The sequence below is a fragment of the Halictus rubicundus genome, chromosome 1 (assembly GCF_050948215.1).
Source record: "Halictus rubicundus isolate RS-2024b chromosome 1, iyHalRubi1_principal, whole genome shotgun sequence".
NCBI lineage: Eukaryota > Metazoa > Arthropoda > Insecta > Hymenoptera > Halictidae > Halictus > Halictus rubicundus.
Genome location: NC_135149.1, coordinates 17,920,403 through 17,934,673, shown reverse-complemented (window position 1 = coordinate 17,934,673; position 14,271 = coordinate 17,920,403). Strand labels below are relative to the sequence as shown.

The 14,271-nt window shown below is 38.9% G+C and overlaps 5 protein-coding genes across 21 annotated transcripts in view; 3 read left to right on the top strand and 2 right to left on the bottom strand.

Annotated features, from left to right (window-relative positions):
• Positions 1 to 245: 245 nt before the first annotated feature.
• On the top strand, positions 246 to 5,856 carry Shrb (charged multivesicular body protein shrub). Of its 2 annotated transcripts, XM_076791567.1 has the most exons (5): positions 246 to 575; positions 837 to 1,014; positions 1,145 to 1,389; positions 1,482 to 1,538; positions 5,717 to 5,856. In XM_076791567.1, the coding sequence occupies exons 1-4, from the start codon at positions 395 to 397 to the stop codon at positions 1,535 to 1,537; spliced, it is 660 nt and encodes a 219-aa protein (XP_076647682.1). In that variant the 5' UTR covers positions 246 to 394; the 3' UTR covers position 1,538; positions 5,717 to 5,856. The 2 variants fall into 2 exon arrangements, with proteins under 2 accessions (XP_076647682.1, XP_076647676.1); XM_076791561.1 differs by lacking the exon at positions 5,717 to 5,856 and having other exon boundaries at positions 1,482 to 2,115.
• On the bottom strand, positions 2,270 to 6,158 carry LOC143356051 (pyruvate dehydrogenase phosphatase regulatory subunit, mitochondrial-like). The gene is made up of 11 exons (XM_076791425.1): positions 5,703 to 6,158; positions 5,379 to 5,610; positions 4,877 to 5,140; positions 4,349 to 4,793; positions 3,991 to 4,293; positions 3,778 to 3,917; positions 3,502 to 3,707; positions 3,282 to 3,423; positions 2,865 to 3,134; positions 2,620 to 2,792; positions 2,270 to 2,538 (listed from the first exon to the last, which is right to left on the bottom strand). Exons 1-11 carry the CDS (start codon positions 6,017 to 6,019, stop codon positions 2,295 to 2,297), a joined length of 2,736 nt encoding a protein of 911 aa, XP_076647540.1. The 5' UTR covers positions 6,020 to 6,158; the 3' UTR covers positions 2,270 to 2,294.
• A 230-nt stretch (positions 6,159 to 6,388) lies between these two features.
• On the top strand, positions 6,389 to 8,034 carry LOC143356139 (uncharacterized). 5 transcript variants are annotated; one of them, XM_076791580.1, is made up of 8 exons: positions 6,389 to 6,692; positions 6,778 to 6,810; positions 6,888 to 6,929; positions 7,023 to 7,082; positions 7,172 to 7,303; positions 7,593 to 7,664; positions 7,735 to 7,804; positions 7,905 to 8,034. In XM_076791580.1, the coding sequence occupies exons 1-8, from the start codon at positions 6,603 to 6,605 to the stop codon at positions 7,958 to 7,960; spliced, it is 555 nt and encodes a 184-aa protein (XP_076647695.1). In that variant the 5' UTR covers positions 6,389 to 6,602; the 3' UTR covers positions 7,961 to 8,034. The 5 variants fall into 5 exon arrangements, with proteins under 5 accessions (XP_076647695.1, XP_076647712.1, XP_076647704.1 ...); XM_076791597.1 differs by having other exon boundaries at positions 7,883 to 7,954; XM_076791589.1 differs by lacking the exon at positions 6,778 to 6,810.
• On the bottom strand, positions 8,020 to 10,172 carry LOC143356176 (uncharacterized; the record flags this gene model as incomplete). The annotated part of the gene is given in 3 exon segments (XM_076791652.1): positions 8,020 to 9,562; positions 9,859 to 9,916; positions 9,918 to 10,172. Coding segments are annotated over 3 exon segments (603 nt in total), but the record flags the coding sequence as incomplete, so codon positions are not given.
• Positions 10,109 to 14,271, top strand: part of Liprin-alpha (PTPRF interacting protein alpha) — a 64,241-nt gene continuing 60,078 nt past the window's right edge. For all 12 annotated transcript variants that reach the window (XM_076791356.1, XM_076791346.1, XM_076791328.1 and 9 more), the window contains exon 1: positions 10,109 to 12,898. In XM_076791356.1, the coding sequence (XP_076647471.1) occupies positions 12,650 to 12,898 (249 nt within the window). In that variant the 5' untranslated portion in view covers positions 10,109 to 12,649. The remainder of the gene's footprint in view (positions 12,899 to 14,271) is intronic.

Genomic DNA, 14,271 nt, shown 5'->3' with positions numbered 1-14,271 from the left:
AATTGTCACACACAATCCTTATCAATGAAATAAAAGAAAAATAGAATTCGAAGATATAGGACTGCGAAGGAAGATTGTTGATCGATCAAATTTTTAATCACTTTTCGACCGACTATTTTCAATTTTATGATTCATTTTGTGTTCTGATTATAAAAAATCGGTAATTTTGGAGTTATATGTAACGAGCATTGTGATTTTTTCTAACTCAATGAAATTCAAATGTTTAAGAAGTGATTCGGCGATGAGTCATGACGTATACGTCGATGCCAGAAAGAATATGGCGACGGTATACGGTTGGTGTGCAATCTTCTGTTGATTCTGTTCAAGGTGAATAGTGTTCATCGTGTTGATGAGTTTGTTACAATAGGAATTTGATGTACAATCCACTAGAACAATGAGTTTCTTTAGCAAAGTATTCGGTGGCAAAAAGGAGCCGGCCCCTTTGTCAACGGCCGAGGCGATACAAAAGTTGCGCGAGACAGAGGATATGTTGATAAAGAAACAGGATTTTCTTGAGACGAAAATAAGCCTTGAAATTCAAATCGCCAAGAAAAATGGAACGAAAAACAAAAGAGGTACCCGAGAACGCAACATTTTTTAATCTAATTATCACTGTTCACGGTTAATTTTCAATGACTATGATCATTAGGATTACTTGTCATTATGACGTTTCCCTATTATATTGGGTGATCGTCAGAACTCGGATAAATTGCATTTTTGTTATATATTTGTTTTCATTAAAAAGGAATCGTAACATTATCTATTTAGATAAAAAATTAGTTTTCCGTAGCTATTGCAAATGCAAAATATTTACAAACATTTGTAACATGTTGCAGCTGCGATACAAGCTCTCAAAAGAAAGAAACGTTACGAGAAACAGTTACAACAAATCGATGGCACATTGTCTACTATTGAGATGCAAAGAGAAGCACTTGAAAGTGCGAACACGAATACTGCTGTCCTGACAACAATGAAGAATGCAGCAGATGCATTGAAATCTGTTCATCAACACATGTTAGTAATGGAATGTTGTAATTTTGTTTTTAATGATTTTTTAACAATTTTTCTGCTAAGAGTCAGAGTTCAAAGATCAATGGCGTTTTCCATTTGCATTGGTTTGTATAATATATTGTATTTTCCTTAGGGATGTTGATCAAGTTCATGACATGATGGATGATATTGCTGAACAACAAGATGTAGCAAGAGAAATTTCTGATGCAATATCTAATCCTGTAGCGTTTGGTCAGGACATAGATGAAGACGAATTGGAGAAAGAATTAGAAGAGCTTGAACAAGAACAACTCGATAAAGAATTACTTGGTATTGAGCCTACCGACGAACTCCCAAATGTACCAGCTACTGCTATTCCAACTGCACCAGCTCGCACAAGTAATACAGTTAATTCTTTGTTCAAAATATTAGCATGTTACAGTAGGTAACAGTTTTACCATTAATTTATAATTATTTATTTTATTATTCAGAAGCCAAACCAGAAGAGGACGAAGACTTAAAAGAATTGGAAGCGTGGGCATCGTAAGGTGGTATCAAAATGCTTGTAAAAATAAATTATATAAGGAATTAATAGTTAAAACGAAGTACACATTGCTGAAGAGCTCAACAATGATGCAAGAATCTTTTGAGATTTTCTATCTTTCAATGATTACAGACTTAATACAGGAGTTTTTTCTGTGCACAGTTTAAGAATTAATCAAAATAATGATGAAGCTTTGATAAATGACGTTGCTTTCTATCCATAAATGAATATTAGTAAAAACATCTGTGTTAACATATAAAGAAGCCTTATAAATAAGAATAGGCAACTATCCTATGTGTATATAAGCTAGACAACATATTTTGTAATTACAGTAAAAGAATTAACTAAAACGAACGAATACAAATTCATCTATCCAGTAATCATTGCTGGAAAGATTATGTATACAACTTTGTTGTGTAAAAAGTTTGATAAATTACAAACTGCATTGTTGCTTTGTAATTTTGAATATTATGTTAATTGTTATGTTCTACACTTTGTATAAATGTGTCAGCTACGAATACATTTCTTCAAATGTATATTGATTCTAGTGTAACTGCAAATAAAGCAGGAGTCTTAACAAATTTTAAATATTTATGTATTTGTAGTAAGTACAACGTTTCACTCAAAATAGTAGAAGTATAATACTCAGTTGAAGTTGCAAAATTATAAATACATTTAAATAATTTAGACTATATACAACAACGTCGTCAGAAAAATAAAAATTCTGGTTCTTCTTTTTTAATATCGGGAAGCTTCGTTTTCATATGCAAATGACAGGGGTAGGAATATACTTTTTGTTCAATTTAGTGCCCAATGCTGGTATCGGTAAAGGATAAATATGAGGTTTAATAGGAAATCTGGTACCAGCTATATCGATCTCGTAACGCGCTGTTGGATTCATTACAAAATCTGTCGTAACAATATTCTTATTTGGTTGTGCATGTCTCGGTCCAGGTAAACTAATGAAACCAAGACAAATATGTTTTTCAGTAGCGAAACCGTACCTACAAAACGAATTCATTTATGTCTGGTCATTGTGATGGAAAATATATTTTATTATGCTAGAATTCATCGTGTACGCTTACCCAGCTGATGTCACAGTTCCTACAAATTCATTGTTTCGATAAATAGGTTCACCACCCCATGGCCACACATCTTTGTTTATATCCAGTCCATTCACAACGAATAATACTAATCGTTTCGTCACGCCTTGCTCTTTTTGGTATTGTAAAGCAAATTTTCCGATGAAATATTCCTTCTACAGTATCAAATAATCTTGTTAATGAGAGCATAACAATCTGAGTAACTAAAATGTGCATAACATGCTTACATCTAACTTTACACTGTACCCGCTTCCAGCTTCATACGGGGTAACGAATGGTGTTAACTCCTCAGCCCAAAAGGGGATAAATCGTTCTATTCGCATGAAACGTTGCGTGAGAACACCCACATCTCGTACACCATAATCTTTACCTACTTCCATTAACGTCGCGTACACGTGGAGCGCGTACTCTGAAGGTATATATAAGCAGTAGCCAGATTCGCCAGTATTAGTGAATGACATTATCATAACGTCCGAGGCGTATGCTACGTTTGCAGTCTGTTGACATGATAATTGTTCGCTGAATCATGTTGTTAATTACACAGGTCGTCTCACCTAAATATCTGACTTATTTATTATTGTAGATGATTTCATTTAGCTGAGACGCCCTGCATACTTCTTTTCAACCGACGAAGTTGTTTTTACCTTGTACGTGAAGGGAGATAGATTGATGTTCGAATTGGAAAGTTCTGATAACAGGCCTGTAGCTTTAGGACCCACTAAATTGATTACTGTATACTTTGAAGTCACGTCATTTAAGCCGACCGAATGATCCAATGGTAAATGCCTGCAATAAGAAGCAACAGATCCTATATTTAATTCATCGAACTATAAATAGTCGTTCATAGTTTGATATTTTTTCTACCTAGACATCCATTGATAAATGCGCGTTTGTTGGGACGTTGGTGAAACCATGAAGTAACTGTTCTCTGTCTGTCTGACTAAAATACAGTCGTTCTCGTATCCACCTCGTTCATTTTGCATCCCCGTATGCACTATACCACCAACTGGTATATTCGCATCATTCGAACACAATTGCTGGAGGTACTCCACAACTTCCCAACGACTAGACTGTACAAAATATTATTAAAATTTAAATGTTTACATAAAAATATGACAAACATGTCTTTGGTGTACTTACCTTAATTTTAATCTTCGAAAACGAGCTCATATCTATAATTCCTACACCTTCTTTGCACGCGAGAAACTCTTCCTTCATAAAATCGAAGAACTTTGGCTTGTAGAAACTTCCTGGTGGCATGACTGGTTTTTTTTGTCCTCCTTTAATTAATGAATATCATTTTAATTAAATGTAATACAGGACAGAAAATAAATCAAATAATTATTTTCTTACTTCTATAAGTGGAATCGAAGTAAAGTGGTCGCTCGTAGGCCATCTTCACTCCGAAAATCGCACCCCTTTCTTCGAGGACAGAATACAAGGGAGAACAACGCAATTTCCGAGCGTATTTGTACTCACATTGATGAGGGTATAGAATCGCATAATTTCTACCGACTATTTCTCTCGTTCTTTGCTGTAAGTACCGTTTACTGCTGTGCAAATCGAGAAACCTTTGCACGCCAAAGGGAAGCAGCTCTTGAGTAGATTCTCCGTTTATAAGGCACTCGGCCACTTCTTTACCTATTCCTCCTGCCCCTATATGAAGATGTTTTATAATTTCAATGGAGAATTTGTTTTACGATCTTTTTACCTTGAAGAGAATTCCCATTCATGCCTACTGCGACATAGTAATTTTTAACTTCCGGACTCTCTCCCAGAATCCATCTTCCATCCGGTGTAAAATTGTCAGGACAGTTGTACACATTCGGCCGTGTTTTACTCAAAATTGGCAGTCTGTGTATAACTTTATCCCACAAGGGCTTCCAATGGGAAGGATCATTCTCAAGATAGTTCTTCCAGTTTTGTATAGGAACACTTCCGCTTTCGAACGCAGGTTTTGCTTCAGGTTCGAACCAACCGACCAACAAACTTCCTTGCCATTCTCTCATGTACGAATGCGAATCGAAATCTCTTATGCATGGTAGAGTGATATTCGAGTTAGACGGAAAAGGAGAAGCAATTGCATAAAAATGTTCTGCAGGATATGCTGGGATTCTGACTGGTGGACTGCAACGCAATCCTAATTCACGTGCCCACTATAAAGCAAATAAGTTTATATTTTATATTATTAATTATATATTGCTGACTTAAAAGATAATGTGTAAAATATCGTCCTTACCATTCCTGCACAGTTAACAAAGTATTCGCAGAAGACTACACCGTATTCAGTCTTCACACTCTTCACAGCTCCATTTTCAGTGTTGATTTTTTCTATTCTGCAATTCTCAATGTACCTCGCCCCTCCAATCTTCGCCAGTTTAGCTAGAACTTCGCAAACTGCACTGGGGTTAGCTACTACATCTTCAGGTACCCAAATTGCACCCTCTATATCATCGGTATTGACATAAGGATGCAGTCTTTGTAGTTCTTCTTTTCGTAGAACCTACAGAATTAATTATGCTTTAATAGCTTTCTTTCTAGGTGTATTGTGATAAGTAGACTGTGGATCTTTATGCAAAATAAAAATGTTCAGCATTCATTGTGAGAAGAAGAGAATAAATAGAAAGCTATTTGCAACGTTAACAGTCGTGATGATTGTACAGTTTTAAATTGGATTTGCTCAGTTTTCTTATAAATGTGTAAAATCCACAGTCTAGCAATAAGTAATTAATAAATGTTACTTCACAATGCAATCCTGTAGGTACATTATAAGCCATCCTACGTTTTAAAGCTATCATTCTATCTTTGGTTTGAGCTAAGTTTACACTGCCGCATTGTTTCAATCCAATATCGTATCCCATTTCTTGTAACTGTTGATATAACTTAATGCTATAGGAGATCAAATTTCTATGTGATATCGGTTTGAAGAGTCCAAGGGTGCCTGATCCGAAGTGGGATGTGCCGCTTCCAATCCTAGAATAGATCTTTCATGAATATGTTGTAGGGCAAAATCGTTTACCACATTTTTAGCTAAAATTTATTCTACCTGACAAATGAATGCGTACCTATCTTGTTCTAGGACGAGCACATCCTTCCATCCATTAATAACAAGATGATAAGCAACAGAATTGGCAACTGTTCCTGCACCCGCAATAACAACTTGCGACTGAGAGGGTAACACAGCCGATCGTGGTAAAAAGTTCGAGTAACTGTTAAAGTTTCTGTGATTTTCATTTTCGTTGTTGAGTAGACCGAACCCGAGCATTCCATCTTTATAGGTTATATTGTATAAACAGTGTTTGTTAACTTTTAAAACTGTATTTTTCGATAAGGATACACGAACGCATTTCGAGCACGCGTGACTTAGCATTAAATTGTGCATAAAATAATGATTATCCTATATTAATGAATAATTCAAAGGCTTACTTATGTAGAAAATACCTGGACTCCGAACATATGTTCTATTTCTAGAGTTTACAATAAAAGATATATTCGTGCGCAACGATGATTTGTTATTATTGACAAAATGTTGTTTCAAATTCACCAGATCTATCTCGATGTAGATTAGACATTAATTCCGAAGACTTGAAATAAACTTTTTTCGAACCGTTAATGGTATGCAGAGTCAGTAAAACATATAATTATCTAATCTACATTCGACCTTTTAAAATAGTAACAGTATCTGCATCCAGTAATCACATAATTCCTAATCAAAGTTCCTGGAAAATCAGTAAATCACTGAAATATTTGAATTCAGCGCTCTTTCGTAGAATTGACCGACAACTCGAAACATTCAAAATCGTCGAGTTATTTCGATTCTCGAACTCGCACGACACGGTCATTCCAAATGGGAACCGCGTCCAGAAAATTGTCTCAGTTACTTTTCCCAGTCTTTCGTTTGTAAAATGAAGTTCATTGTAAATTCTAGCTTGTGCAAATAGAAAAAAAGAGAGAAATCCTTCGTCATGTTGTTTATGTTGGCCATTTACATTTTCAAAATATTGTGCGTGTTTTTATTTGTCGTGTACTGCGTTGTCACGTTCCTTATGGTAATGGTAAGAATACCTCTTCATTTTATACTAACGAATATACTTGTTTTGTTTGTACTAACTAACAATTGTTGCCACTAATACGACCAAGTACAATGCTCGATTGGAAGAGCTGAAAGAATGCGTAAGTTTCTAACACAGCTTTCCTCGTAACAAAATAAAATTGTGTTAGTCGTACTAAAACCATTTCAATCGTCTTAGATCACAGCCAAAGGCGAAATCCTGAAGTCGAACCCACTTACAGTTAGTTATAGATATCATTTTTCAAACAAGTTAATATACGTTTCGTCACATTTATTGTTCCGTTTATCGACATAACCGAATCGACCGTTGCAGATTTACGTAGACGAAAAATTGGGAGTATTAACGAAGAAGCTGTCGGAAACAGAACATCCGGTGAGTGATCGGGATTTCAGAATTCTATCGTTTATTTTGATATTCAAACATAAGGTATTAAGACAACTACGATATTAATGCAATTTCAGCGGTCTCATTACGAAATAAGAAACGCGGACAAAGTTCTAACAGATTTGGAAAATAAAACATCGAATTATAGAGACCGATACAGGACGTTGATGTCAGAGTTGAAGAAGGACGTCCGGAAAATCGAGGGCGAGGTTAGATCGTATTTTTCCCGCCAGATATCGATTAATTTATGGTTATGTTATCTGTTTACATTGAGATTACAGCAAAAATGCAACAAAACCGCGTGACACTATAAAAGATGCATTGCGAGCCTGGATTGTTCGTTGGAAAAAGGGGGGCACATAAAATTTGTAATCATATTGCTCATTTATTACAAGCCGGTGGTCACGTGATTACAAGTCACGTGATTGGTCGTTATTTTTGTATTTTGCGTCAATTTCAAATTTATGTGATAATAATTAAATTTTGTGCTTGTGGCAGGTTAAAACATTGCAAAATCACATTTCGGTTTTGTCGCTTCGAAGAGAGGCTCTTAGGAGCGAAGTGATAAAGGTAATCAGCTTAAAAAAAAATAAATAAATGAAATAAACATGATTTTATAAAAAATTTACTATAATTTCAGCAACAGGAAGATTACCAAATGATGCTGAAAAATTTTACCAAGGAGTTGGAGGGCAAAAAGTCTCTGTTCTGTAGGTTCATGCAGTAATAAAGTTTTTTGTATTGTTTTTTTCGCAAAAATGTTCTTTTTTCATATTTTATTTGCTAAGAATAATTCTCCGATTATTGCAGCTCTGGTAACTGTGAGCCCGAGAAAGCCTCGCATAAGTTGTTCTCCGTTACAATGAAACGTTACGTCTCTGCATGTGCGGTTTAGTGATTTTTATTGACTGTTCCACGGTATTGTATAGCGTCGATCGAGTCATAACTTTATTTAGTATTCACAATATGTACAATTGAATAAAATGATGAATATGGAAATTTTTCCGCGTTCGATTTTCCGACGAACAACTACGAATATGAAAATGGTAGAGAAACTGCAATTAGGTAGAACAATTTGTCTTATCTTCATATGCATCGTTATACTCGCACATTATCTACCGGTGATTATTTAATAGCTTTTAAGAATCTGTGACGCGCAGTTGTCTTTATCGAATTTTTTATGATTATTATTTAAACGATTTTTATGCTTCCGGTAGATAAAGTGTTAATTGTCTATGTAGACGGATCATCCAATAACGGTTCTTCTGTGTCTCCAAACTTAAAAGAGCTGTTTGGATGGTCCTCTTTAAGACCTGTCGATGTTAGGTCACTTATGACTCATCCCTTGTGCACTCTTATGTACAATTCGACAATCAATTCGGCCACTAGGACGATCAGGAGACTTGTTTCTCAAGGCAAATGTAAACGAAGCTTTTCCGATCGGAACGAAAACGCTACAAAATTTTCATTGAACGCCCTCTAACTTACTCCTTCCTCTAACTTATTCGGATAGTTAGAAGCAATCCGACAAGATTTCCTGATGGGATAGAAAAGAACTTGCAGTAGAATGGGAGCTGTCAATTACAGTAATGTTTCACTATGTATGAAACAGACGTGCGTGCGAGGTGTACCCCAAGACAATAACAAACGTTTTATGGAGTTAGTTTTCTATGAAACTTTTAACAACATATTTGTGACACTTATCTGATTAAAACGAGACTAAATATGACATTATTCGGAGCATGTTTGCTCATGTAATAACTTATTGTCTTTCATAGCTTTTGACAAATTACAAAAACTGTTGGATAAATTTAAACGATCGACATCGTGCCGTGTTCGACGTCATTTTAATTAGGAGAATGTTAAAAATATGTCGATAAATGTTACGTAACAAAATTATTAAAAACGAAAAGATTTTTTTGCTAGCGGCAAGTGATCAAAGAATAGCGTTCCGAAGTTTTCACATATATCGAGACATTACTGTACTCTGTCTGAGCGGCACGCGTTGCGTACTCATTCTTTTCACTTGATCTCATTAATTATTTATTGGTTTCAGCGGAGTCCGTTCGAAGAATTGATATTGTATGTTCCATTGCCTACGTCACAAGATATTTTGCCGAAACGGTCGAATGTTGTTTACGTCGAAATATCGTGTCTGCAGAGATGAATACTGCCTGCTTAAAGTTCCGTGTGATGCGAAGGAAACTTCTTCAGGACCGCGTGGTACAGATTATAAAACGTGTAAAAACTGACGCTGAGGATGACGATTAACGCTGCGCCGAATATCCACGAGAGGAAGTTCCCGTCTATGAGATCCGAGTGCTCCTTCCTCTTCTTGGCGCTTATTTCGCCCAGGGTGCTGCCCTTCCGTTCCTCCATCAATCTCTTCATGTTCGCTAGTTTCTCGCGAAGTTCGTCCACAGATTCAGCGATGTCCACGATCGATTCGTTTCCGGCTAGCTCTGAAACTCGGACGAACGCAGAATAATTTAAAATAATAGTCACACCTCTGGGCATCGACACACGCTCCCGAAATGATTGTCATACCTTTTTATCTCAATCGGTGCGATAAAAAGTGGACAGGATTTCTTTTAATTTATTCTCTATTGTAGCGAGAGCGATTCGGAAAAGCAGGAAGCGAATCATCCATGTTGAAGGTGAGAGGACATGTTGTTCGCGAGATTAAATTGCAATTGAGGGTTCGACAATTAATACACGCTCCGTTTTGTTTAAGGAGATTCTGAATTGAAACTGGACCACTTACCGGCAGCTTCTGGTGTGCAAGTATGCGTCACTGTTTTCATGATGCTCGCTTCTGTCTGTCTCTCTCGAGTGTACTCCGCGGTCCAGAATCTGACACAGCGGCCGGTATTGATCATCCAGCATCTCACGTTTTGGCGCAGTCTCCGTCTTCCGGGAAGTTAAGCCTCTCCGATTTTTTCCCTCTCTTTCATCACAATCGAAATCGTCGCGATAACCAGCCAGGAATTCGCACGAGAAATCTTTTCGTATCAAACGTTCCACGATTTTCGACGATATCAATATGCTGCTAATATTTGTCGATACAATTATTACTAATCAATTATTTATCCGGATCGAAATGTATACGGTCGGTTCATTTACGTGGAATTATTGAACGAATTATTTTTATTATATGCATGGAAATGATCGGGTCCCTTATTTGGGATTCTGTAAAGGTAATTACAGACGATAGTTTTTCTTGAACTTATTGAATGGAGGAGGATACAGAAGCACCATTAAATAAAAAAAATTGTATGATCTATCTGGAAAAGTATCTTTTGAAGCTTGTTTAATTTAACAAAAAACCTTAGCACTCGAGTGGAGACTCTGAGAGCGCTACACTCTGAATTGCTATATGATTATTTAAAATATTGTTTACGTTATTAAATTTGTTTATATTTGATAAATTACTCAACATTTAAGTAGACTGTAGAATAGAATACTTTATTCCCGCATGTCTTCGGGCTTTGCGGTGACTCCCAAATACATTCTTCGTTATAATTTTATAATAGTAAGATAAAACATTTAAGTATTTTATGAGTAAATTACATCAGTTTCATATGTATAAGATGAAAAAAATCATATAACATGGAAATGTATCTAAGATGGAAGAATCGTTTGATTTTCGAGTTACAATAGTTCCAAGTGCAAAGGGTTAAATATTCAATTTGTTAGGGTATTTTGGTTGTCAATCATTAGTTGTGATAATTGTGAGTGCGTTGGTTTCAGTTGGTCGATTGTATCTTTTTATTCGAATGTCCCGCGTTCGGTCGGCTGTCGCGGTTCGATGCGAACAAGTCCTAAGGGATGATCGATCCCGGCGTTCGATTACAAACCGGACCATCGGTTCTGGTCGTGCGGTGCTCGGGCGGAGTCGGCTGCGCACCGTTCGGCTACAGAGGCTGACGTCACGACGCAAGATGGCCGCCGGTATTGGAAATGGAGAGTAGCGTAGAGGCTGGGCGGTAGGAACGAACCGTAGGTGTGTCAGTGCTCGGCTTCACCGCGATAATGCCATCGAAATGCCGATCGTTGAAGGCTGACCCGTGGCTCGCGCAGTGTTTGTACGCACAATCGGTATCGTTCCGTCGGCCAAGTCTCGGATGGTGAGATATGATAAATTGCGAATATCCCGGAGGAGGGCGAAATTGAGCGGAGAGAGAGTGTGTGTGGTGTCGTCGAAAATACCTGACTGTATATTCTGAAGTGCGACGGGATCTAACAGGAGAAGAGAAGAGAAGGGAATAGTTTCTCGGCGTGTACTGTCGCGGGTGTTCTCACAGAGCATACAGAGAGGCGGCGCGTTCCGATGAGTACGGTGAAATTGCGTCTGAATGAGATCGAAGTGGAAAGTAAACGGTGGCCTGTCGCGCGATCGCCCGGTGCTCGCACGATTCCCGACGATTGTCAGACCCGCTCGGCCGGCACCGTGAGGCAACCTTGTTCGGATCCCCGTTGATCCGTTCCGATCAAAAGTAACACCGCCGCCTTCGAGCTCCCGTGGAGGAAAAAAAACGGAACAGACACGAAATGGAAAGGGAAGGACTCGCGTGTCGACTGCTCGCGTAAATCGAACCGTGTTTCGCGGCGGTGCGGGTGCGTGCGTCCGGCACGGCTCCTGTTTTATAGCGATCTGTCAAAAATCCACCTCGGAACGTCTGCCCCCCGCGACCGAGTTCGTCGTGGTCGTCGTCTATCGATCTATCGGATCGCGTGTGTGTCCAGGCTCCCGAGTTTTCGAGCCCTGCACACCGACGACAATCGATTCGCTCCGAAAGGACTTGCTGCTCCGTGGTGCTCTCCGTTGCAACACACAACCACCGCCGGGAGACAGACAGACAGAGAGAGAGAGAGAGAGAGAGAGAGAGAGAGCGCCGACACACACGCATACGCGTACACATACACGCATACATCGATTATTCCTGGGCCGTAAACAACGGTGCCACCAGCCTCGCGGCGAGAACACAGGAGAGAAAAACACAATGCTCGGCACCGTGCTGAAAATGAGACATGATTCCCGATCACGGTGAGTCGGCCGGCAGCCGACCAAACACGAGACACGGGAACACAGGCTCGAGTGATGATACCGACCGCGTGTGCTAGTTAACGGAGGGAACGGAACGATTGTCGCGAATTCTTCTCTGACTTAGAGGTTAGGATCAGCCCCCGTCCTGTGAACGCTAAGAGAATCTCTGAATCGGCTCGCTGGAAGACACGGAGGAACCGTGACGAAACTGTAAACGGACAGAGAAGTACAATACTATAAACAGAGGGAGAGAGAGATAGAGAGAACGAGAAGGATAGATAGCGAGAGAAGAAAAAATGACTGACTGCTGAGCAGATCACAAACGGACTACACGACAGGGATAGAAAGAGAGAGAGGGGTTCGTGGTCGGGTGCCGTTTCTGGTTGACGATCTTTTGTTTTGTTTGTTGATTTGTCGTTCTTTGTTGCGTGTGCCGTTCTTCTCTAAGTGGAGTTTTTCAGTGTGGCCCCGAGGGTGATAGAGCACGGTCGGATTATTATCACTCAAAATGTGGAATGTAATGTGCGACGTGATGCCGACGATCGCGGAGGACAGTATCAGCCAGCGGAGCTCGCAGTTCTCGGGCGAGGAAGTGAACTTCGAGCAGCTGATGGTCTCCATGCTCGACGAGAGGGACAAGCTCGTCGAGTCGTTAAGGGAGACCCAGACGCGTCTTCAGGAGACGGAGGCACGACGCCAGGAGACCGAGAAGGAACGGGACTCGTTGAACCGTCAGCTCAACGCAAATATCCCTCAGGTCAGTTATTGTATGCACAATATTCGTATTCTTATCGGTAATTGTGCATAAAAGGTCCCTCCTCACTGATTTTGATAAAATTTAAATATATTGTAAAACATATTTAAATTTATATTTCAGAAACCAAACCTTCATCATCACTTGTTGTAAAAAGTTCACACGGTATACAGATCGTTTGACGATCCGTCTTGATATATCTGTAGAAACAGTTGATGAGCGGTCGCATCATGCTGACGCATACGCACGCCTCGGAGGTGCACATATGTATAGGCAAAATTCAATGCGATAGTAGCTGCAGTGTTTCGTGAATATCTCGGAAACTAAGGCTGAGCGGCGGTTACATGTAAAGGAAACAGTTGTTCAGAATGTTGAGTTTTATAACATATTTAACTTTTATCAAAATCGGTGAGGAGGGACCTTTTATGCACAATTACCTATCCATCGCAACGAGCCATGCGAAATAGAGCAACGACGACCCTGCACACCGTTCGATTGCTCGCCAATCGCGGGACAGTCTCTCGTAGTTCTCTCGCGGTGTTAGACGTCCTGCATTCCTTACAGTTCGACCGTACGAAACCAACACATTTCTTTCGTTCATCGTTCATCCATTCGCCGCTAACGATATGAGTCGGCAAGATACATACTGCCGCGCCGGGATCGTAAACAGGGCGCGACGTTTAAAGGGACCGCCGACCTGTTTACTTCGGGATTAGCGACCCGAATTTCTTTCGATTGCCCCGGACACTCTCAAATTTACGATCCCACCCGAATATTCTCCGATCTTTCAATACCTATCCTTTCAGGAATCGGTTCAACTCTTATATCAATAACCGGGTATCTGGGTACCCCCTTTTAATTTCAAAACTTCTTTAACACTGAACCTACCAAGCGTTAGAAGTATCGATAAATGTTGGCTTGTAAGAATGGCAACACTAAATTTATCGAGGTTGTCCTTTATTTTCAATATAATAGATGCTTGGACAAGGAAATTTATTCCATTATTTTCCATAAACGAATTTTTATAATTTCAATAATTGCGAAATATAAATTTTCTGTATTGCGATTAGAACTTTTTTGTCGTCTATAATTTTCTAGAAGGAATAGAAAATGTATATTTTATAAATACAAGTGATTTCGTTTGAAAATTTCATCGCTAGTCTGATTCTATATTATAGGTACATGGGGTTAACGCGAATAATGTATGTATGTTATTTTACTCTGATTTACCATTGGTCACATCCTCTAATAAATTTTATTCTCGTGAGTCCTGGCACGCTGAACACGAATCCGGGAACAGCTTTCCTCTATCACCCTCGGTTTCCTGAGAAGTTTAATTTTAGAAGAGGCAAATTTTCAACTCGAAGAATTTTTTG